The sequence below is a fragment of the Aspergillus undulatus genome (genome assembly GCF_047715775.1).
Source record: "Aspergillus undulatus strain CBS 261.88 unplaced genomic scaffold BDV17scaffold_88, whole genome shotgun sequence".
Lineage (NCBI taxonomy): Eukaryota > Fungi > Ascomycota > Eurotiomycetes > Eurotiales > Aspergillaceae > Aspergillus > Aspergillus undulatus.
The window spans coordinates 65,285-86,934 of NW_027396692.1; the positions used below are offsets into that span (position 1 = coordinate 65,285).

At 51.9% G+C, this 21,650-nt stretch overlaps 8 protein-coding genes across 8 annotated transcripts; 5 read left to right on the top strand and 3 right to left on the bottom strand.

The window, feature by feature from the left end:
- Nucleotides 1–58: 58 nt before the first annotated feature.
- prs2 (proteasome core particle subunit alpha 1) lies at nucleotides 59–1,756 on the top strand. The gene is made up of 5 exons (XM_073759383.1): nucleotides 59–245; nucleotides 327–380; nucleotides 487–581; nucleotides 631–843; nucleotides 905–1,756. Exons 1-5 carry the CDS (start codon nucleotides 239–241, stop codon nucleotides 1,289–1,291), a joined length of 756 nt encoding a protein of 251 aa, XP_073610355.1. The 5' UTR covers nucleotides 59–238; the 3' UTR covers nucleotides 1,292–1,756.
- A 901-nt stretch (nucleotides 1,757–2,657) lies between these two features.
- On the top strand, nucleotides 2,658–3,967 carry BDV17DRAFT_236911 (uncharacterized protein). The gene is made up of 4 exons (XM_073755877.1): nucleotides 2,658–2,780; nucleotides 2,836–3,070; nucleotides 3,130–3,295; nucleotides 3,356–3,967. Exons 1-4 carry the CDS (start codon nucleotides 2,768–2,770, stop codon nucleotides 3,482–3,484), a joined length of 543 nt encoding a protein of 180 aa, XP_073610356.1. The 5' UTR covers nucleotides 2,658–2,767; the 3' UTR covers nucleotides 3,485–3,967.
- Nucleotides 3,968–5,537: 1,570 nt separating this feature from the next.
- Nucleotides 5,538–7,449, top strand: BDV17DRAFT_276873 (glycoside hydrolase family 18 protein). The gene is made up of 7 exons (XM_073759384.1): nucleotides 5,538–5,777; nucleotides 5,870–5,970; nucleotides 6,026–6,279; nucleotides 6,333–6,362; nucleotides 6,410–6,459; nucleotides 6,509–6,566; nucleotides 6,623–7,449. Exons 1-7 carry the CDS (start codon nucleotides 5,586–5,588, stop codon nucleotides 7,279–7,281), a joined length of 1,344 nt encoding a protein of 447 aa, XP_073610357.1. The 5' UTR covers nucleotides 5,538–5,585; the 3' UTR covers nucleotides 7,282–7,449.
- BDV17DRAFT_276889 (ubiquitin-ribosomal 40S subunit protein eS31 fusion protein) lies at nucleotides 7,439–8,420 on the bottom strand. The gene is made up of 3 exons (XM_073759385.1): nucleotides 8,079–8,420; nucleotides 7,735–8,015; nucleotides 7,439–7,668 (listed from the first exon to the last, which is right to left on the bottom strand). The coding sequence occupies exons 1-3, from the start codon at nucleotides 8,170–8,172 to the stop codon at nucleotides 7,579–7,581; spliced, it is 465 nt and encodes a 154-aa protein (XP_073610358.1). The 5' UTR covers nucleotides 8,173–8,420; the 3' UTR covers nucleotides 7,439–7,578.
- Nucleotides 8,421–9,182: 762 nt separating this feature from the next.
- On the top strand, nucleotides 9,183–12,040 carry ace2 (putative C2H2 transcription factor (Swi5)). The gene is made up of 3 exons (XM_073755880.1): nucleotides 9,183–9,473; nucleotides 9,542–10,227; nucleotides 10,284–12,040. The coding sequence occupies exons 2-3, from the start codon at nucleotides 9,606–9,608 to the stop codon at nucleotides 11,909–11,911; spliced, it is 2,250 nt and encodes a 749-aa protein (XP_073610359.1). The 5' UTR covers nucleotides 9,183–9,473; nucleotides 9,542–9,605; the 3' UTR covers nucleotides 11,912–12,040.
- A 1,483-nt stretch (nucleotides 12,041–13,523) lies between these two features.
- BDV17DRAFT_237271 (S8 family peptidase) lies at nucleotides 13,524–17,148 on the bottom strand. Its single transcript, XM_073755879.1, has 6 exons — nucleotides 16,050–17,148; nucleotides 15,433–15,992; nucleotides 15,337–15,381; nucleotides 15,013–15,239; nucleotides 14,459–14,918; nucleotides 13,524–14,399 (listed from the first exon to the last, which is right to left on the bottom strand). The coding sequence occupies exons 1-6, from the start codon at nucleotides 17,017–17,019 to the stop codon at nucleotides 13,743–13,745; spliced, it is 2,919 nt and encodes a 972-aa protein (XP_073610360.1). The 5' UTR covers nucleotides 17,020–17,148; the 3' UTR covers nucleotides 13,524–13,742.
- A 1-nt stretch (nucleotide 17,149) lies between these two features.
- BDV17DRAFT_237241 (uncharacterized protein) lies at nucleotides 17,150–18,680 on the bottom strand. Its single transcript, XM_073755878.1, has one exon. It carries the CDS (start codon nucleotides 18,431–18,433, stop codon nucleotides 17,279–17,281), a length of 1,155 nt encoding a protein of 384 aa, XP_073610361.1. The 5' UTR covers nucleotides 18,434–18,680; the 3' UTR covers nucleotides 17,150–17,278.
- BDV17DRAFT_237459 (uncharacterized protein) lies at nucleotides 18,681–20,277 on the top strand. Its single transcript, XM_073755881.1, has 5 exons — nucleotides 18,681–19,024; nucleotides 19,080–19,323; nucleotides 19,389–19,442; nucleotides 19,516–20,002; nucleotides 20,066–20,277. Exons 1-4 carry the CDS (start codon nucleotides 18,927–18,929, stop codon nucleotides 19,831–19,833), a joined length of 714 nt encoding a protein of 237 aa, XP_073610362.1. The 5' UTR covers nucleotides 18,681–18,926; the 3' UTR covers nucleotides 19,834–20,002; nucleotides 20,066–20,277.
- The last annotated feature ends 1,373 nt before the right edge of the window (nucleotides 20,278–21,650 follow it).

Sequence of the window (21,650 nt, forward strand, 5' to 3'; positions counted from 1 at the left end):
CAACTTGAGACTGTATAGTTCGAGTGAGCCTGAGGGAAGGAAGGCGGTGACGGGAGTAAGCTGTCGGGCCAGAAGCTTGAGCTTCAGCCAGGCATCCTTTGGCACGCGTCCTCTGCTCTCCAGCCGCTTCCATCCTCCATTCCCTCTCTCTCCGCATCGCGATCCTCCTTTGCTTGCTTTCCTCTCCTATTCTAGATCTACTCTCTTCTGTTGAGTGTTACTTTCGATCAGCACAATCATGTCCGGTACGATCCCGCACCAGTTTGACCGACCGCCATGGCTTCATCATCGGTGGACTGAAGGTCCCGTATCTAACAGAAGCGCAGGTTACGACAGACACATCACTATCTTCTCCGACCAAGGTCGTCTCTATCAAGTTGGTACGCACCCCGAACCCAACTGTTACACCTCTCAACCCCCAATCCGCTTCCCCAAGCACGACTTCAAACTATCAAGATCCCGCTGACAAGTGTTGCCCAACCTCAGAATATGCCTTCAAAGCTATTACCGCCGCAAACATCACCTCGATAGGTGTGAGGGGGAAGAACTGTGCTGTGGTGCTGTCTCAGAAGAAAGTAGCCGTACGTTTGACTGCGCATCTCCGACAAGGACCCTCTGACCGCTGTCTAGGATAAACTGATCGACCCCTCATCCGTCACGCATATCTTCCGGCTCTCTCCTTCCGTCGGTTGTGTTATGACCGGATCCATTGCCGATGCCAGAGCTAGCGTTGATCGTGCTCGTGGTGAAGCTGCCGAATTCCGATACAAGTACGGTTATGAGATGCCATGCGACGTCCTTGCCAAGCGTTTGGCCAACATCAACCAGGTCTACACACAACGGGTGCGTCTTCACTTCCATCTAGGGTTGGTAATTCGTTCGTCGACTAATGCTTATGATGCAGGCTTACATGCGCCCGCTCGGTGTCGCGATTACCCTGGTTTCAGTGGACTCGGAGGCCGGGCCACAGCTCTACAAATGCGACCCTGCCGGTTACTACGCTGGATACAAGGCCACTGCCTCGGGCCCGAAACAGCAGGAGGCTCTCAACCACATGGAAAAGAAGCTGAAGAACAAGGATTACGCCGAGGGCGGCTGGGAGGAGGTTGTCGAGCTGGGAATTACCGCATTGAGCAGCGTGCTGAGCGTGGATTTCAAGAAGCACGAGTTGGAGATTGGTATCGCCGGCGGTCCTCGAACAGACGGCAAGGAAGGCACAGATCCTCACTTCCGGGCACTGACGGAGGAGGAGATCGACGAACGGCTGCAGGCTATCAGCGAGAAGGATTAAGCTGTGAGCCGAAGTGATAATCCTGGTAGACGCAAATGATATCAAGACGATAAATGGATCGCAATCTGTGACTGGGTTTCTTGATGCGTAGACTGATGCGTAGGTGGTTTGTCTTGCTTTTTCTCGTAGCCAGCCTCGTTTCTCCAATCTGGTGGCAATGGGAGTTGCGAGCGCAGGGCACCAGCGTGTCCGAGGGAAACCCAGAGAGGTTGATAATGGAAAGCTTGAGTAGAGAATTCTACAGGCCCAGGGCGTCTGCAGGTCGGACAGATGCGAACTCCGGCTGCCACGATGGACGGGGCGCAGCTGCCAACTCGATAGTCCGCTCAGATCTCAATCAATCTCACGATAGCACAACACATTCCGGAGGATGTCGGTAGGGCATGGCAGTTGGGAAAATCGCCACCGAGTCAACCGTATCCATAATCAAGACGGGATAGGTGTGGGTTTTAAGACACAATAGATCAATCAGAGTCGCGAGCCTAAGGCTGCAGCCGGTCCCTGTTCAGCTGGCGTTGACGGTTGACTGTGGCTGAGCGCTGGCAGTGGGTTCCTTCCCCGTTCGTGCGTTCGCTTCCATTGCCATTCCAGAACGGCTGTTGCGCAACGACCCAATGTGCTGCTCTGCTCCTCTGTGTTGTGCCAGACTGTGGCGACCCCGATCCGAAACAATGCTGAAGCATCGCTGCGACCCCAGCTGGCCTGATCGTCTGGACCCGTTTTAAGCTATTGCTGAGAACCTCTCCAGCATCCTGCAGCGTCATAGCAGCGGATAACGAGCCCACGACAATTATTCACCTCCAGCCTATTGGATCTGTCAATGGCGTTCTATTTCTATTTTTTTTTCACGCCCCCTGCAGCCATGCCCGTGCTCCTGGATGGTTCTTCTCCAGCGACATCATCCCGCAGCGGCCATAGATCCATACATACAGCTCCAGCCACAGCTGCTTACTCTTAGGTTCGCGCCCACTGCCCAGTCAAACTGCTCCGCTTCCAATAATTCAAGGGACTGGCGTATCTACTCTGTGCAGAGTAAGCAGCTAAACAGCACATGGTTTCCCGGGTTCCACGGCCCTGGTCCGCTCGCTCTATAGATCCACCATGCTGGCCGCTTTCCAGCTGTGATGTCTCGCCGACTGTCGACATCAGCAAGCCATTGGCGCAGCCAGCCACATCTAACGATGATCCTACTCTTGCTGTATTCTTCACCTCCCTAATGGGATGGTTGAGCTTCTGCTGTGGGCGCTGCCGTTGAAGATTAAGCTTAAAAGGATATTCCGCCCTCTACCTGGGGGCCTTATTCGGATGAAGCATGCACTCGTTCAATTGAGCTTGACGATCCATTGTCTTCTATACTTTCCTTAATCCTCAGGCTACGCCTACCATACATTGTTCCGCCCATCCCCGTTCTTAGGGCCTTCCATTTCAGCGAGACTATCGACCATACCTAGTAAAAGACCAGGAGTCTATTACACCATGTCTGACGGACGTAAGCAGTGTCACTTTCTTAGATGTAAAGAAGACATTATACTAATCTGTAGCAGTCAATCAAGCACGTGCCTTAAGGGTAGCCGAAATCATGAACGACTACCGCACTCTTCTCCTACACATCTCTCAACTCAACGTCTCTGTACCACCAGAGGACCAAGCAGAAGAGGGTTACCGGGTGCTCAGGGAGTGCCTGGCGGCGGCAAGCGCCTTGATGGCTTCAAGCTACAGCCCCAGCCCGCCACCAGCGAACGCCTCAAGCGAGGAGGCTGAAAAAGCGCAATTGCGGAGGTACTTCCTCTCCCTCCAACTATGTATACCCACTGTGAATACGCCCTTACAGTGAGCAGAGTCATACTCGACGGCAGCGCCCGACGGTTCCAGGCTCACCGGATTTACCTCCGAGCAGCGGCAGCCAAGCGCTGGATAATCCATCGAGACGGTGTTCTGCGTGGACAGAGACCCGGGCCGCAGCACGCGGCCCAGATGAAGGTCATGGGTAACACTTTGCGACAGGTTCGTTACTTCCTACTTCTCAACCTTTTGCACCATATTATATACTAAATAGCTGAATAGGAACTAGCACAGATCTCGAACCAGCATGTTGTTGCGGATCTCCGGGCCGCTGATGCTCGGGCGGGTCATTGGCTGGCTGATGATCCGGCGCTGGATGCTATTCTTTCTTGGATTCGGTCACATCCTTGAATGCGCCCAGGTGGCTCTCAATTCATTTTGGGATAGGTCCTTTCTATTCATTGGGTGCAAAGGAGTACACGATTATGGTATGGTATTGGCACGAAGGACTGATTATACGACACTTTTGCATCCCCGCCAGCATAACATGCATAATGTCTTCAAAAATCTCACTTAAGCGCAGGTCGCTTATGGAAAATTACCTACTCATTGGTACAGAGGGGATGGCTTGACGTTTGGCTCTTTCTGTTGTGTATAGCATCTTATGTGTTTCTCTGATGGCGATGATATCCCCTTGAGTGTTGGTTTTATTCGTCGTTCAGCTGTGGTTTCCTGTCAGGGCGGGTGCAGTTAGATGTCTTTCTCTATTTTCTTTGTTCAATATTCAACGTGTCTGCATTTCTCTGAGAGATTCATGTACTCGGCATGTGTTTCGGTATTTAGTGCTCTTGCTGGCTCTAGCTTAATCTATTTCGCATTTGCCGCCTGACTTCTCTGCTTCGCAGACCTTTGGCCTTCCCATCGCTGGCTCTTGGGGCATACTTTGGCTTCGTTAGACATGAGATTGACCTACTTCCATACTTCCCAGGACGCTATACGCTGCGGTTAGCCCTCTATAGCTGCTACCTATACAGCTGCATCGGACGGCAGCAACATCCCATCATGCGGGCTTGACACGCGCTCGTGAGTATTTTCTTAGAGTGGATCGATAAGAATTTTCTCCATTCCACCGATGAAAGTTTTTCGTCATGTCGTTCTAGTTTCTAAGGTTGTTCAAAGTTTCGGTGTTGACCGAGCACTCTGTAGATCCCTGCAGAAGTACTGGAGTCGAGAGTGGAGAGGGTCACAGTGGGGAGTTCAGCTGAGGTCTGGCAGACTAAATCTTAGCCGAGCTTCCCCGGTGAGCTATCATCTTCAATAGTATAGGTTTGGAGGTAGGTTCGGGAAGATTAACAAAAGTCGAATAAGAGGTGCATTATGACGAGGGGCCTTATGCTTAATGCATGCCCAAGTTCATCATGTGGCCTGGACTTAAAGTTCTGTGGCATACTTCAACTAAACCGTAAGACACTCGACAGTCTACAGTGCACGGGCAGGCTGTCCCATTTATTACTGAGAATCCTAGACAATAATTTGCTCTTCGTCGAGATGATCGAGTCAAGTCTGCCAAATACTACCTGCCCGTGGTCATTTCCCATCACTTGAACTAGCACTGCAACCCCAGCTTTTTGCTAGTTCCCATGATACCCCGGTTCCTCGACGAGACAACGCCAACGTAAGCCTCACGCCCACGATGCGAGTCAAAGTTCACTCAAAGGCTCCTACTCGAGCGTATCAAACTTTCGCAGTACATTATACTCTCCCAAACTCAAGAGGCTGATGTCGCTGTACCAGGTGAGATTGCGATAATTGCTCCATGAGGATGTCTCGTCCTACAGTGGCTTCCATGCCAAAGACTACGGGTCGGGACAGCAGCGCTCGTGACAAGCGAGCAGATGAGCATGCCTCAGGTCCCCGGCGACCGCGCTCTCATTCCTCCGTTTCTGATCCCTGCTCTGCTTCCGCTGTCTAGTCCGTCTCATTGGTGTGGAGTGTGGTATCTTTATGCGCGTCATGGAAACCCCTGCAGGCACCTCGCCGTCGCACAGAAACGCGCAAGACAAAGCATAGATAGGGGAGATGGTCAGACAGCATGATCACAGACAACGAAGTTTGGAGGTCTCGTGTTGACGGTGGCTGTTGGGATGGGTATTTCGATGGCTTGAGCAGGTTCCGTCTCTCAACAATTTCGAGTGGGAAAAAAAGGTATAAATATAGCTTCGTGGTCGGGCTGTGTTGTCGTCTCCATCACAGCTTTTTGATTCAAGCACAAGCACCCACCAGCCACATCAGCCCTGCCAGCTTGCACCGCCTCAGTTACCCCACCTACCAATCAACGTCGGTGACGCCACTTGATACCTGAAGTATAAGGCACCATCTTAGTACACTGCTTCCAGTCGTCTTGGATTTAAGGAAGGTACGAAGCAGGCTCCAAAATTCTCTCGCTTCTGTTCCTGTCTATTCTGGAAAGAGAGCGCTCGAGGCCCGCCCTAGTGAGTCTTCTCTAAATAGCATGGTCCCGTCGCGGCCCTTATATCTTGTCTTGATTCCCGCTCTACTGGTCGCTCTTTTCCTTCACTACTTTGCAAGTAATAATCCTCTGTTTGGTGTACAGCTTCGCAGCTCGAAACCGTCGATCTCGAACTATACTGCTACTTCGTCGCCTGCCATGTCTTACAAGACCGTGGGGTATTTTGTCAATTGGGTATGTCACCGTGTTTTACCCCTCGTCGCCCCGCGATGATCTCCCGATGTCAACACATATTTCGAAGTTCCGAACAAAGCTGACAAGTCCAGGCTATCTACGGCCGCAATTATAACCCTCAAGACCTCCCCGCTCAGAAACTGACCCATGTTCTCTACGCATTCGCCAATGTCCGCCCGGAGAGCGGCGAGGTGTAAGCCTCCGTCCCACCTTGACTTCAAGGCCAAGTGAAGCCTAACGGTTGATAGGTACCTCTCCGACACCTGGTCCGACATTGAGAAGCATTACCCCACCGACTCATGGAACGATACCGGAAACAACGTCTACGGATGCGTCAAGCAACTGGGCTTGCTGAAGCGCGCGAACCGCAAGCTCAAGGTCCTCCTCTCTATTGGTGGTTGGACCTACTCGCCCAACTTCACTAACGGGGCTGGTACGCCTGAGAACAGGCAACGGTTTGCGGAGACTGCGACTAAGCTTATCACTGATCTTGGTTTTGACGGTTCGTTTTCAATTGGCCTTATTGGGTCTGAGTGGCCGCTAACTTGGGCGAAGGAATTGATATTGATTGGGAATATCCCCAGGGTAAGTCGTGTGTCTTTTGGGTGTTGATGGATGTTGATGGCGTGTAGATGATGCACAGGCGCAGAACTATGTGGACCTGCTTCGCAGATGCCGCGAGGTGGGTTCACTTCCGTAATTCGTATAGATACTTGTGCTGACTGGCGTAGCGACTGAACTCCGTTCAAGGTAACCGTCAGTTCTTACTTACTGTTGCTGTGCCGGCTGGTGAGTCCCGCTATAGCCATATCAAAGAGAATCAGAATACAGAGCTGACCATACAGGACCGGACAACTATAACAAGCTCCGGCTCCAGGAGATGACGCCGTACCTGGACTTCTACAACCTCATGGCCTATGACTATGCCGGTAGCTGGGATCAGACAGCTGGCCACCAGGCCAACCTCTATCCTTCCCAAGACAACCCCACGTCCACTCCGTTCAACACCGTCCAGGCCGTGAACCATTACATTGACGCAGGAGGTGTTCCATCAGACAAGATTATCCTGGGCATGCCGATCTACGGACGTGCTTTCGAGAACACCGACGGCCCTGGGCAGCCTTACTCGGGCATTGGCCAAGGAACCTGGGAGCAAGGGGTGTACGATTACAAGGCGCTGCCCAGGCCCGGAGCCACTGAGCACCTGGACACCAACGTCGGTGCATCGTGGTCGTACGATCCGTCCGCCCGTGTCATGATCTCCTACGATACAGTTGCAGCGGCGGACCTCAAAGCTGCCTATATCCGAGACCGCCGACTCGGCGGTGCCATGTGGTGGGAGACCAGCGCCGACAAGGGCGGCACGGCCGCGAACAAGGGGGACGGAAGCCTGATTGGCACCTTTGTGGAAGATGTCGGAGGTGTTGGCTCTTTGGACCAGTCGCAGAACGCCATCGACTACCCCGACAGCCAGTACAATAACCTTCAGAATGGCTTCCAGTAAGTAGGGCAGGATTGAAGTTGAGATGGGCTCGAGTCACTCGCTTTTTGCGTTGAACTTGGTTACGGTGATATCATGTTGATACTCTCGTTCAAGTGTACATAATACTATCGTTACTATACCGGTACTAGACCCCGGCTAGATGAGTTTGAATCAATGATTTGCTTGGAATTTTTTTTTTTTCATTCATATTTCAAGGTTGCTGTTAAAGGCCACTATAGAACGATCCAAACGCACACGTTCTTCCCTCACACCATCCTAACCGATGAAGAGGCGTAAGACCCGACGCGACTAATCCATCTATTTGGACTCGTCGAAAACGTAGGTAAGGTGGCACTTGCCGCAGTACTGACGGTTCTGCATGGCAGCCATGAAGATACCAGCACCGCACTAGTCAAAAATTAGCCACTGCCCATACCTCACACCCACAGAGTTCATAGTAGAAGAAATACATACCTCAGGAGCCGGGCACTCACGGCGCAGACGCTCGATCTTGCCATCGCCATCAACCTTGTAGTACTTGAGGACAGCGAGCTTGGTCTTCTTGCGCTTGTGCTTGATCTTCTTGGGGGTGGTGTAGACCTTCTTCTTGCGCTTCTTACCACCACCACGCAGGCGCAGCACCAGGTGCAGGGTGCTCTCCTTCTGGATGTTGTAGTCGGAGAGGGTGCGGCCGTCCTCGAGCTGCTTGCCCGCGAAGATCAGGCGCTGCTGGTCGGGGGGGATGCCCTCCTTGTCTGTAGAAAGAATGTTAGTGGGTGTGTTATGGGGGTTTTGGAGGGAGAGGAAGTTGTGCGCACCCTGGATCTTGGACTTGACATTGTCGATGGTGTCGGAAGACTCCACCTCAAGGGTGATAGTCTTACCCGTGAGGGTCTTGACGAAGATCTGCATGTTGGAAGGCCTGTAAATTTTTGTGTTAGTTGGTGTCTTTTTTTCGAGTGTTGAAGTGTTCTCTCCGGGCTGATTTCGCCTCTTCAGCTATCTTGCCATGCCTCTGCGAAATCGTACGTCGAGGTACATCTTGAAAACTGGGAACACAGCGAAAACACTGAAAAAACGAATGCCCGTGGAGAGCTGGACAGTCGTCCATGTTGGGTTGGGATGCTCACCTCGACAGAACTTGTCTTCCTCAACCTTCGTGCGAACTTGCGAAAAGATAAGTAGAGAGGAGGAGCGGGCTCGTTAAAATCGATTGTGCGATCACGTGGTATTTTATTCTACAAGTGGTTTAGCGCAGAGGACCTTTGTGTCTCCACTGTCATGTGACATTTTTATCATGTGACTGAGATCGAAAACTTGGGCGGTCACGGGACGTTGTTTATCTGATGTCATTGTGGCCTGGATCTTGAGGCACCCATCGATCGGACGGGGTAGCTTCAGCCGAAGTTGGCAGTAGATACTAGTCATCGTCAGGTTGCTACCCAACCGGCTGACGACGACAATCCCTTTGCTCTGGATAATTGATCAATAAAACAGATATCAGCCGAATTATTCCTACTATTGCCATCAAAGGGAGATAATGACAGTGTCTCACCCTCGCAGGCATCGGAAGGCCGGGATCTATCCCATCGACGACAGGATGCTGCGAAAAGTCTCGACCACCGTTGGCCAGAGGCAGCTCCTTGCAGCGAAGCTAACGACTCGGATCGCAGCCTAAACACAATATCGCCGCGCCTTAGCCAGGGCGGCAGTGATGATATCGATCCACCGGGGCCAGCCCTCCCGCCCTCGTAACCTGGCGGCCGCGCGTTGCTGGGCCAACACCCCCATTGTTGATCTGAACCGTGGATAGCCTCATCAGCTCCATCTGCCTTTCCTCGGTTCCCACCTCTAAATATCTACCTTATCTGCCGTGAAGCTTGCTCTTCATTCTAGGTTTCACTCTCAGATCTTGGGCTCGAGTCCCTTCTACTGAACTGCACAAGTCGCTGCTACACTGTCTTCGTGTCGCTCGAGGACTGCGAAAAAGGCCATACATACATACATACATCCACCTGCTTTGAGAATTTAGCCCCGAAAGCGGTCTAAGTTCTTGATCTGTCTTTGTTGCGCTTCATTCTTGCTCTTTTCTAGCTTGATTTCTTAGTTCGCGCGTTTGCTTTGGAAGGCCACATACTGACACTGGTACAGGCGGTCTTCGTTTTCCCATCTGCGTGGCCCAGCCCGACGGCTAGCAGCGCTGCGTGAGGTTGGTATATTGCCCACCTTGTATATGCAGGTCGCATCAGTGCATATGCTGATATATGTATGATTTCTCCAGTTCCTGCAAAAGTGATCTGTCAACTGCCGGTCTATCGATCGCGCCCACGAATATCTCGCCCACAATGATGTCGAATCCACATAGCCACCTCCAAGGGCGTCATCGTCAACATCGCCGGCAGATTTCGACTCCCTCCGCGCTCGACGCCGCCAAACCTCCAAGTCTCCCTCCACAGGCATTGCACAGATACCATGCTCATCGCCGCGGCCAAAGTCTGGACCAGCGAGCTGTGCAAGCTGCTCAGCGATCACAGCTCGTGCAAGATGCGTCAATTACTAACCAAACAGCACCGCAACAGCCAGGGTCGTTTTCGAGTCCGGTTCCTCTAATGCCCGATTACCAGGTCTTCGATCAAGATGATTTGCAGGCTTTAAATAACGTCAATTATTCAAGCCCGCAATCTCCTCTCAACACGAACTTTGTGCAGACCGATGGCCGACCTGTCAACTATCATCTCAACCTTATTCAACAACAGCAGCAAAAATTGCATAGTAACAAGCTTGGACGCGGCAACACATTCGACGGCCAGCTTCTCGACAATGCCTCGTGGAATATGTTCAAACCCGACCTCGCATTCTCATTTCAACAAAACACGAATACGGCTTCTCTTGATATGAGACGACACTCGGTCCAGTCGAACCCGAGCACCTCATATCGCCCGCACTCTCCAAACAAAACCAAAACACGTAAGCGACATACAAGTTGACGCAACTTTGTACACAACGGCTGACGGATGGTACAGAGTACTTCCCCATTACCCCAGCGACGACACCGTTCAACAAAGCAGTCGATCTCGCTCAGTACTGCGCAGAAACGCAAGTCCCCCCAGCAAAGGACCAAAATGTAGCCGACGTTACCTCGCAGTCGTCATATATGCAACGCGCCAAATCCCTCCAAGGAGTGGCTGGAACTAGCTTCTCGCAGCCAAAGATTGAAATGCCCTCTCCCCCCAACACAGACTCATTTGCAATTGATGGTTTTGATACATTTGACTACTCGCAGGGTTCCAGTTTTGAAAGCCTAAAGTCTGAAGCGGCCCCACAGCACAGCCAGTATTCCACATCCTCGTCACTGAACTCTCCTGACGTCGCCGCAATTCCCAGCTCGGAAAGCGAGAAGAAGCCCAAAGTCCCCATTTGTCCTGCCACCCCCAGTCGCCTTCACCAGAGAAAGCAATCCGGTACACCGTCCGCGTCTTCACTAGTCAAGGCAAAACTCTCTCCCCGTGTCGCATCGATCGACAACCTCAATCTCGACGAGCGTGTGCAAGCCTCGATTAAAGACACCGGCGTCTCCATTGACGAGATTGCAGCGTTCATCCACGGACCGGACCCGGAGGACGGCAAGTGGGTTTGTCTGCACCCCGGCTGCGAGCGTCGCTTTGGCCGCAAAGAAAACATCAAGTCGCACGTGCAAACCCACCTTGGAGACCGCCAGTACAAGTGTGATCATTGCGACAAGTGCTTCGTTCGAGGACATGACCTAAAGCGCCACGCCAAGATACATACCGGAGACAAGCCCTACGAGTGTCTATGCGGCAACGTTTTTGCCCGTCATGATGCCCTAACCCGACACCGTCAGAGGGGCATGTGTATCGGCGGCTACAAGGGAATTGTCCGCAAGACTACAAAGCGAGGACGTCCCAAGAAGCACCGGCCAGAGATGGATGAGCGACGAGACAAGGCATCCAAGACCCGTCAAAGAATTGCCGAAAAATCATCTTTCGACTCTTCCGCCTCAGAAGTTTCCCGCCATACGCCGCCCTCGGAGAGCTTTGAAAACATGAGCCTCCATGGCTCCAGCTCTGCTGATGAGATGGTTTCATTTGACAACCCCAATTACCTGCCGCCGGAGGTCTTTACATTCACTCCCCCCGAATCTCCGAACTACGGCATGGGCAGCAAACATGCCAGCCCGCGAGCACTCACCCCAACTTCCGAAGATGAAATGCTGCCTCTGTCGCCGTCCAAGCGGCCGCTGGAAAAAATCCTTGAGGAGTCGGGTCTTCCTCTCATCCCAGATGCCGGCACATGTTCTTTCTCCACCGCTTCAACCGCCAGTACCCACGCTCTGTCTTCCCCACACACGGCGCCTACCCTAAGTGACGCTTCCCAACCATCCGACCTCGATATATTCATCAACAGCGAGCCTTCCACTGGGTTCGGCAAGCACGATTTCGACTTGGGCGATCCCGACATGGCTGCTTTCCCCGACTACGTGAATGGCTCGGCCTTTGACACTAGTCTGGACCTACTCCAGGGCAAGAACTTCTCCACCGGCCCCTCTATGGGCGACGACTTCTTCTCCTTCCAATTCCAAGTCGACGAACAACCATCAGACGTCATGTCTAGGGAGTTCTTTCTGGACTAGAGCATCAAACTTTACGAACGGCGTTTATCTTTCGGAGACTTGACGACGCAACGTACCTCGGGACAAGGATAAATAATGGCTAATGTACAACACCTTCTTCAACTCTTCATGACTTAGGCTTTCAATGACCGGAATCTCTGCCTATGGCAAACGAACGATTTCAACTCTACCACCTGACGATACGAGACCATGTACGATTCAGCGACTGCGATTCGGTGTTCAACGACAAAATCTCTTTCCCACGCAAATGATTCAGAATGACTTATTTTTCGGGACATTTCATACCACTCCATTCTTTTCATCATCTTGGCTTGGTGTCCCTATTCCACGGCATATATGTACGACAACCACGTTTTTTGGGACTTGCGCTACTCACTTACTGAGCGAATACTATATAGATCGGCGTCTCTTGTTATTTTTTTCCATTTAACTCTGTCTGCTTTGTCTATTTTACAGGCCGTCCCTTCTTTCCCTTTGTGCTTTACGTTGATGAATTTCCTTTCCTCACATCTGATCAAATCTGTCCGTTTATTCATGATGGTTACGTTTTTGCTTTGTTTTCAGAACTTATCTTCTCTCCGTGTTTACCCGCCGAGCGATTGAATCGAGGCATCGAGCACAGGCACTTTTGGCATTCCTGTGGATTTCTCGAGCTCGGACCTTGGTGATTTTTTGATTGAGTTCGTGGTCTTTACTAAGGGTAGGATCGCGGAACTATTTCCCTGTTGGCCTGTACTTTACCTACCTATCTATCTAGGAATGAATGATTTTGACGTCAATCTCCGGTTTTTGATTTCAAGAACGGTGTCCTCGTAAATCAGAAGTGACACCGTCTTAATTCGATCCAGAAGACCGTTACTGCCGTACTACTAGGAGGCATCTGTCCGTGATAGAGCGAGAAGATCCAGAAGAAATCAGCCTATGCACTACTCGAAAGTAGTTCCTGCCACTAGATACGCAGCTCTGGTTATACAAAGCACTTAGCTAGCGCACGGCTTACTCACCAGATGTTCTCCTACCTACCTTATATTCAACTCCTCACAGTCGGTGCGAATTTAAGGCTCCATTGCACCTTCCATTCAATATGCCTACCCTAGCTTGTTTGAACGGCAAGAGCGACTCCGGCAAAGAGGTCGCTCCTGCCTTTCCACCTGAGATCCAACTTACTTGTTTGTACGGAAGGTGCTATCCAGGGTCTAAGGCTGGTCGTTCCTGCTTGTCGCAGGCAGGCGCCCGCCCACTCCAACGCACCTTCCCATATAGTCCATCGTACTTTGTCCAAGCCACTTCAGCAGCAGCAGCAACCCGGGGTCAACAGTCGCTCCTTCCTCCTCACCGTCCGTTCCGCCTGTCCTTGAATAGGTCTCGGTCGCACTGCAACGACAAGCGTTAACCCTGATTGATGTTTCTGCCTTCAACTCGAGGTGACTATGTATATTTAGTACATACGACCACAGGGTGTGGAAACAGGGCTCCTCGTCCGCTCAGCCGTACTTAAGCCACATAGTGAACGCTGGCAACAGTTAAATGAGCCCTGGGCGTCTTGCTGCTTTTAGGGGTGACAGACACTAAGTCTTAGGTGAGATGAATATAACGTGGTGAGAATATCACTTACTTGGGTGAGCTGGGGTGAGAAGGGTGAGAAGGGAAGTTTACAAAATTTGCGCCACTACTTTGATATATCCAAGCCTTAGACACGGGGCAAGAAACCGGCAGCAGTTATTTTATTTTGAAGATAGATTCCAAAAAAAAATCTCGTAGTTGCAGAAGCAATGGCATTGTCCAGGTGTATTCTCAGCTGTTCTGATCACCTTCGTCGCCTCGACTACCTTCATGGCCATCCAGCCGACCCCCCACCTCTATGTAAGAAGACACTTGAGTCAGAAAAATTTTTGATATCCCACTTGCTGGCCATTACCGCCGCGTCGAGACTGGAAGGATCTACCGGATCACGGGGAAACAAATTCTGGATCTGGAGGGCCCCCTTATCGGCGTTCATCCGATTGAAAACGCGCATGATGCCAACCCTGGTGTAAAAGGGCCACATGTCCTTCTCGTCGACATTGTTGTACGTCCTTAGCAGAAGTAATGCCAGCGAGGCTATGCCAGCCGCCAAAGCTGTTGCCACGGAGGATCCCGATACTGAGGTAGGCACATTCCCGAGATACAGGGGGGCCGAAGCCTCCAGATCTTCGCCGGGGATTCTGATATCGACCGGTTTCTGGCGGTCGGATTTGGAGGTTAGTCCGCCCCAGGTGTCGGTGGCAGTCACGCTAACCACAAAGTCTGTATAGTCTACCGGGTATACATCTCCAGCAAATGCACCTTCGTCGGCTGTCGAGCAGAACATCAGTGTTGGTCGACGATTGGAGGTGGAGGACTTGGCTGCGGCTTCCTCCACGGCATTTTTCAGCTCCGTCTCACTGCTTTTCGTGACCCAGCTCATGGAAATGATGTCGACCTGCTGCTCCACAGCCCAGAGGATTGCCTGCCGGACATATAAGCGAAAGTCCTATGAACGGGCGCTTGCTTGAGACCCAGACTCACCTTGGCCGCCTTTTTAGGGTCAATGTCCGCCCGACCCTTGCCAACGCGTGCAATGTACAGCCGACAGTATGGGTTGACATTGTTGATCAACGAGGCCATCTGGGTTCCGTGGGCATCTGCGACCATCCACCATGGGCGCGGTGCTTCCCCAAGACGGTCGGACGAGACATACGAGACACCCTTGTCGATCCAAGGCCCGATAGGTGATCGGATCTTGTCGGCTCCATTGTCGATGACGGCGACCTTGATCCTTTTGTCCGGGTCGGCTAATAGAACCCGTTCGTATAGCTTGTTCGCCACCTTGTCTTGTTCGGAGAGACGATGAAGCTCGTCTTTGCCTAAAAAATTGTTCCTTTTCTCTTTATCCTCAGGGAACATAACACGCCGGACATTGGCAGCTTGGGCAACTCGTTCGTCTATGAAGGATTTGCATGGGCCTAGAAGGCTGGTGAACCTGTGCCTGTCCACCGCAATAACCAACCAATCTGGTTAGAAAAGAGTACAATGTGCTAATCCCCTACGTATCAAATAACATCGCAGGCTGGGGGACTTACCGAGGAACACTCATGGTAGGTTCTTCTGTCTCTTGAAACGTATGTGGATAGTCCCAGCGGGAATCGAGTCGAATCTCCAACTTGTACCGGTAGTTGGGAGACGATGCTTCCGATTCTTCTCTGTAGAGCTGTTGTTTCTTTCTGTGTATGGTATACAAGTCATCCTTGTATCTGGCCACCATGCTCCGGTGATACTTGCGGGTGTTTTCGTCACGGACTCCCTTGTTCTTCAAGACAGGCTGTTAGCGCTGAAAGCACGTACGGAATGTCAATCGTGGAAACAGCTTAAAGATTAGCAAAAACGGGGAAATATTGCTGGCTTACATTGGTAGGATTGAGGTGAACGATCTCAATAACCACCTTATTTAGCTGCGATGGCATCAGATAACATTCATTCGGCATACGACACAACAAACAAACCTCCGGGAGTCTGGCTAGCCCGTCTTCACTAATCCAGTGATATAGAACACTCCAGTTTCCGCTGGAATGCAAAGTGAGCTCTCTGAGATGCTTGCACGTATTCCAGTTTACTGCCACTTCTGCCTCTGTCCGCCTGCCAGCCGAGCTTGAAGTGAACACCTCAAGGTTGACATCCAGCTTGCGCCAATCCAACGCCTCGATATTAAATTGATCAAGGACATAAAGCGCTATAAAGGCGTCGCTTAGCGGAGTCAAGCTGCTGTCGGGGATATAGAGTCGCTTGATCGTCTTGACGCCTTGAGTTTTCGCGAGCCAGGAAAACAACTTCCGGATCGTTTCCTGGTAGCACGGCTGTTTGACATGATTCAGGTCGGGCAGTTGAACGAAGAATAGCGTGTCCTCGAATGATACCATGCCGGGGAGACTGACGGCGGTGTCCTCTTCGTCGTCGGAGTCATCGTTCATGTTCCTTGGCACGATAGTGGTAAGCCTGTCCACGAACTTTTCGAAGTCGTGTGAGGAACGATTGAAGTCGGACATATCGAGGCACAGCTCCTTTGCTGGATTGGATTATATCAGCCCGGTGTGGTCTTTTTGTGCAGCTTGTACCGACTCACCTTGTGGCGAGTTCCCGTAAAGCGCCGTCGTTGCGTCCGGAATGCTCTTCAAGTACCGGAAGATGAGTTGTTTGATTTCTTTGACGTCCGGATCGGCCTTTGCCTTTTCCTGGTCTTCGAAGGATGAATCTACTTTCGCCAATCCCTGGTATAAGGAACCTTTTTGCGCAACAGCCGTCAACACCTTTGGCAAGATGTCCGCCGCGTCTTTTCTTTGCTTGAGTTCCTCGAGGAGCTCTCTGCCGAGAAACCTTCGGCTCAGGACGACAGAGCTGTCCGATCGTTTAGAGGCAGAGGACAGACTAGGCACCCATGTCTCTGGCGCGTCTTCTCTCCTCATTCCGCGGTGGATGGGCGTATACCCTTCGTCATCAACTTTGGAGAGCGCCTTTGCAGAACAAACAGCGACAAACGCTGATGCAAAAGGGAGCCCCGTCTGTAGCGCGAGATGAACCGCATTTTTTCCCTCCTTTTCCTCATTCTCAAAGATGGACTTGAATCTATCGAGCGTCTCGCGGGGCAGGCTGAACAAACAGACCAGAAACCCTAAGTTCTTGCGCTCAATGGCAAAATGCAATGCTAGTCGATCTGAAATATCGCTCTCCTTTTGGCCTTTGTTATCCGGCTTCCTGTCAAAAGCTTCCTTGAAGTTCGTCAGCAACCATAGGAGCAGATCTAGTGCCATCTTCGACGCCCAGATGCTCTTCTCCCACTGCTCCTTTTCTGATGCACCTTCTTGATCGATTAGGACAAGCGCGACTCGGTCTCCCTTTTTGCCGAAGGCAGCGGTATTCCGGATGAAACTCTTGAGGTCTGCCGTTGACGATGAATCCCATGTGGATATCTGCCTGGCCTTGTATACGAGTTGTTTGGCTGCTTCGGCCGCTGGGATTGGGGTGGAAATCTCCGCGAGACTCCCGTTCCGGACATTGTCGAAAGGAGATCGCTTCAAGGAAGGCGTGCGGGCCATGGTGGTTTGGAGTTGTGGGTTGTTAAGAATGCGGTTGAAGACAACCTTGATTTCACTTCACCCACATGAGGGCCGCTCGAAAGGAAATAAGACCAGCTGCTAGTGCTCACGGCGAGGGGTATATGGGATCTATCGATTGGACGGCTTACGTGCAGACTCTTACAGGAGGGGGTGGGTGTTCACTTGGTTCATTGGGGGGATGATCCATGTTCACACTCATGCACAGGGCTTCCTTCTTTAGCATGTAACTACCAGCCATTCAGTCTGCCAAACCGTCCTCAACCTGGCGCGCATAAACGACCTCGTCCTCGGGCAAGTACTGCCGAGCTTCCTCCCTATGGAGTTCCGCCAATCGTTCGTACAGGGCTGCCATTTTTCGATGCCGCTGCATCCGCGTGAGTTCAGACTCGCTCTGGGCGACAGGCTGTAGCCTTGTTGGATAAGCCAGCGGAGATGGATCCGAAAGGGCCGGGCCGGGGATTGTCTTGTACAAGTCGGATCCATCGCCAAATTCCACCGGTCGAGCTTCCTCTGGAAGATGCAAGCCGATTTCTTTCAGGCCCTTCATGACGTTGTTCTTTGAGGCAGCACTCAGGTTGCGCCTGTCAATGCCATCAGGCACTTCGGTTGATTCCTGGCCAATTCCAGGACCGTAGCGCCCGATGGTCGTGGGAAGCTTCCGGCTACGCAGACCGGATGGGACGTATCCTTTCAGCTTCGCAGCAAAGTTTCCTATCTCTGAGTCGACTGTAGCTTGGAGTCGGAAGGATGAGGCTGGCGCTCGACGTATGAGCAGTGCGACGGTGAAATTATCCCCGATTCCGGCGCCCTTCACGTCTGCGGCCTGGATGCGCCACCATACTGTGTTGTGTTTGACCACTGGTATGGAACCCGTTCGGTGAGCCCCGGATTCGATCTGTAGCATATGATGCTTGTCATACTCTGTTCTCCTGGTTCGCGACCCCTTGACGCCTGGCGAGACGCCGAATCCTTCAAACTGCAAGGCGCCCTCGAATGCCTGCTCTAAGGTCTCATTGGTCGTAAGGACTTTGATGTGCTGTGCCCCGCCCGAGCTGGGCTCATACGAGGTGAGTATTGGTGCTTGGCTCCAGTCCACTGATCCCTGTTGTTGTTGTTGTTGCTCATCGGGCAGAATCGTGAAGGTGGCTTTGAAAGAGACCAAATGTTCCTTCGGATCATGGGAGAAGGGGATCATTCTTATTACCAGCAGACTCGCATCTTCGTGCGCAGACGCGGACTTGTAGTCCCCGTGCACCTCGTAGAGCATTTGGAATTTCACGCTGAAGTTCGAACCCTCGATGCGGGCATGCTCATCAGGAAGGTCACTTTTCACTTGTCCTGAAGCTGGATCGTAGTCGTCGAGCGTGAGAGTGATTGTCTTTTGCTGTGCCATCTTTCTGTGTATGCAAAGAGCTGATGAGAACTAAGGCTGGCGCTTTTGATCCAAGAAATCTGCCTGGGGTTAAATGTGTTATCTACTACCATTGCCTTGGGGAGTCAGCCTCGACTTCATGCAGAGCTTGCTGGTCGAGAAATCCGAGATACATTGTTGGCCTGTAACCTGGGCCACGTCATCAGCTGGAATACGACCTCCAAGACAATGCCCTCACCATGCATGATCCTGGCTACTCTGTACCATGCAGCCAGCCACAAATACGGAGATGGTCAGCCACGCAGGATAATGAGCTCAGTGATTATGTCTGGCGGGGTCTTGCGGCCCATCCGAATATGTCTGCTATTAATTCTTCCTGTCATCTTTCCATGCTTTCGTGGTATGACACTCGCAGAGGAATTTCTCAGCGATGATCAGCATTGCTCGGTGAACCGGTTCCCGCACGCCCTCAGACTACTGCATATTGAGTTTGAATGCTGCTCGGAAGTACAGAATGTCGGATTTCAAGGCACGGTTCAGGGTCATCTATGACGGGTCGAACAGTGCACCCAAAGACACGGCCAACTTTCATACTCACTTGCAGCAATATCAGTAAGGTCTAAACCCCAGCCAGGAAAAGACCCCCAAGCTCATGAATTACAATCAGTGTCGTTGCCGTCCAAGGCCTAGGCCAGATTGGCCACTCAGATTCTGCGTGGATAGAGGTGAACGCCAGCGGAGAACAAGCATGCTGGTTGTCCGACCTCTTGCCGCTGCATTCGCACTGTGCGCGCGTCGCTCGGTTCGATTATTCCTGTGATTCTCTCGGAAAAGGTATATCTGTTGCGGACGTCAAGCACCTGGCGAGAGCGCTCTTGGATGAGCTACTGAAGCAAGTCGACCGTAATGCGGTACGTGTAGCAAGCTCTGGGTTCTCAACTGAGGTACAGATACCTGATGGAATATCCTTCCCAAGCTCGATCGCATAGTGTTCCTTGGCCAGGACCTTGGTGGACTTGTCATCAAACAGGTAGGCATCACCGTTAACATTCCCAAGTTGGTACCTTCCTTTCTTGCTAATGAGGGATTACCTTGGTCTCTAGGCCCTGTCACTTGCCCTGACCACGCATCAATATAAGCAAATCGCAGCGATGACTTCCCTTCTCGTATTTTTTGGCACTCCGCACCGAGTGCGGTCGTCCGAGAGCGTAGCGAGCTGGATGTTATTCCTTGCAGGTGTAGACCGCGGATACAAGGTGTCTTGGTTCTCTCAAACCGCGAACATGATCGAGGCTGTCAACAGAGCCTTCGACCCATTCAAACACGTCTACAGAATAATGAGTATATTTGGCACTACAGGAGAAGAATTGAAAAGTGACCGGTTGAAATGGCAGGTTCGTTCTACCCTGGCTAGCTTGTGACACCAGCTGAATGTGTTTCCAAAGGGCCTGGATGAATCCTCTGCAACAGTCGGCGTTCTGACCGAGAAAACAATCTACCGCGACGAGCCACACGATAGGATAGTTCTTTTCAGCTCGGGTGTCGAACCTACATTTGAGGCCATCTGCCAAGAGGTACATCGGTCAAGAAGTGCGCACACCCCCAGTTGCCTGCCTGCAATCCAGAGCCGCTAACAAACAACGTCTACTCAAGATCCGGGTTTCGCGTATATCGAATGCCTCGAGTACCTTGCGGGGTTCCTACGTGCAGAGGAGAAAGAAGCCTGTCAGCATGGCGTCGTTGGGGACAACTGCGCAAGTCGTCAAGCGCTAGGCCAACTTCAACAAAATACCGCGTTCCAAGACTGGTCAACGGCCGGAACCGGATCCATTTTCGTGCACGGAAACATAGGAGGTGCTGAAAGTGTCATCCAGCTATTGCAGGGCGAACAGTCTACCATTGGCGGCAGCCTGAAGTCGAGATGTCATACCCTGTTCCACTCGGCCCAGCTACCGGCCCTTCTTTGCCATCAGCTTCTCTGCTTGGAGCCAGGGCTCTTCCAACGTGTGCAGCGCCTGGTAGAGCATCTCCGCACCGAAACTGTCGCGTGGCCAGATAAGATCTGGATACTACTGCGTTCGCTGTTAAGCTGTCCGGCCAGATCAGCCAGGGTATGCTGCATCCAGGACGCTGCGGGAGGCAGTACTTCGGATGGATACTCTGCATTGCGGAGACTCTTCACCCTTGCTGAGGACACGGCACTTCCATTCAAGCTGCTGACAATATCACTGTCTGCCCGACACTTAATGACGCAGTTGGGCGCTTCGGAGAGGTGCGTGGTGGAACTTGGGCCACTGCTGCAGAATTTCCAGCCGCTTCTGCAGTTTGAACTGGACACGCTCGTCTCCGTACGTCCCGAACTCAACAAAGTAAGAGATCATGTCAAGTTCGCGTTAACCATTTGTTACGACAACAGAACCCAGCTCTTACACGGGCAGTCGGAAGTGTCCATGCTCGACATGGTTCCGTCCTGGGCTGCGCTTCTCGCTTTGGAAGCCTCGCATGCCACAAGGCTGTCCATCCGGCTCTCAGCAAGCAAACTTCCAGACAATTTGCATGACTTGTACGTGAGCGTACTAGAGAGGGCACAAGTCAATACAGACTGCTCCAAGGCTCTGCGCACCCTGTTCTGGAGCTCCCGTGCGTTTCGACCCATGAATGTTCAAGAGCTCGGCATCGCTGCTGCTTTGGAGTTGACTGCGACGGCGGTCACTGACTTGATGGATCAGATTCCCATCAATCTTTCGTGGGATATCAATGCGAATTTCTGTCCACTTGCCTACATCGCAGATGACCAGGTCATGGTTGTACGGGACTCTTTCGCCAGCTTCATTGCGGAACCGCATTATGGACCGTGCAAAGAGAACTGTCTCTTCTGCGAGAACAATCATTCCACCATGGCCCTGAAATGCTTACACTACATCGGTTTGGTCGACGACGCGGAATACTTCCGGTCGCAGCTGCAGATTGACGACGAGCAGACCGACAAACCATGGTGCCTCATTGAGTACGCTGTCACATACTGGCCTGAGCATTACAAATTAGCAAAGAACGCAGCCGTCGGGGATCGTGGCTATGCTGATACATTACCCGGATTCGAAGCATACTTCAACGATAAAGCCCTCATCCGGAAATGGGCTCACCTTTCCTGCACCATTCCTCACCCTCTCAAGGCAGTCGTGTGGGTCGACCCAATGCTTGTCGCGGTCGAGATTGGCTGTCTTGACCTGGTTAAAGA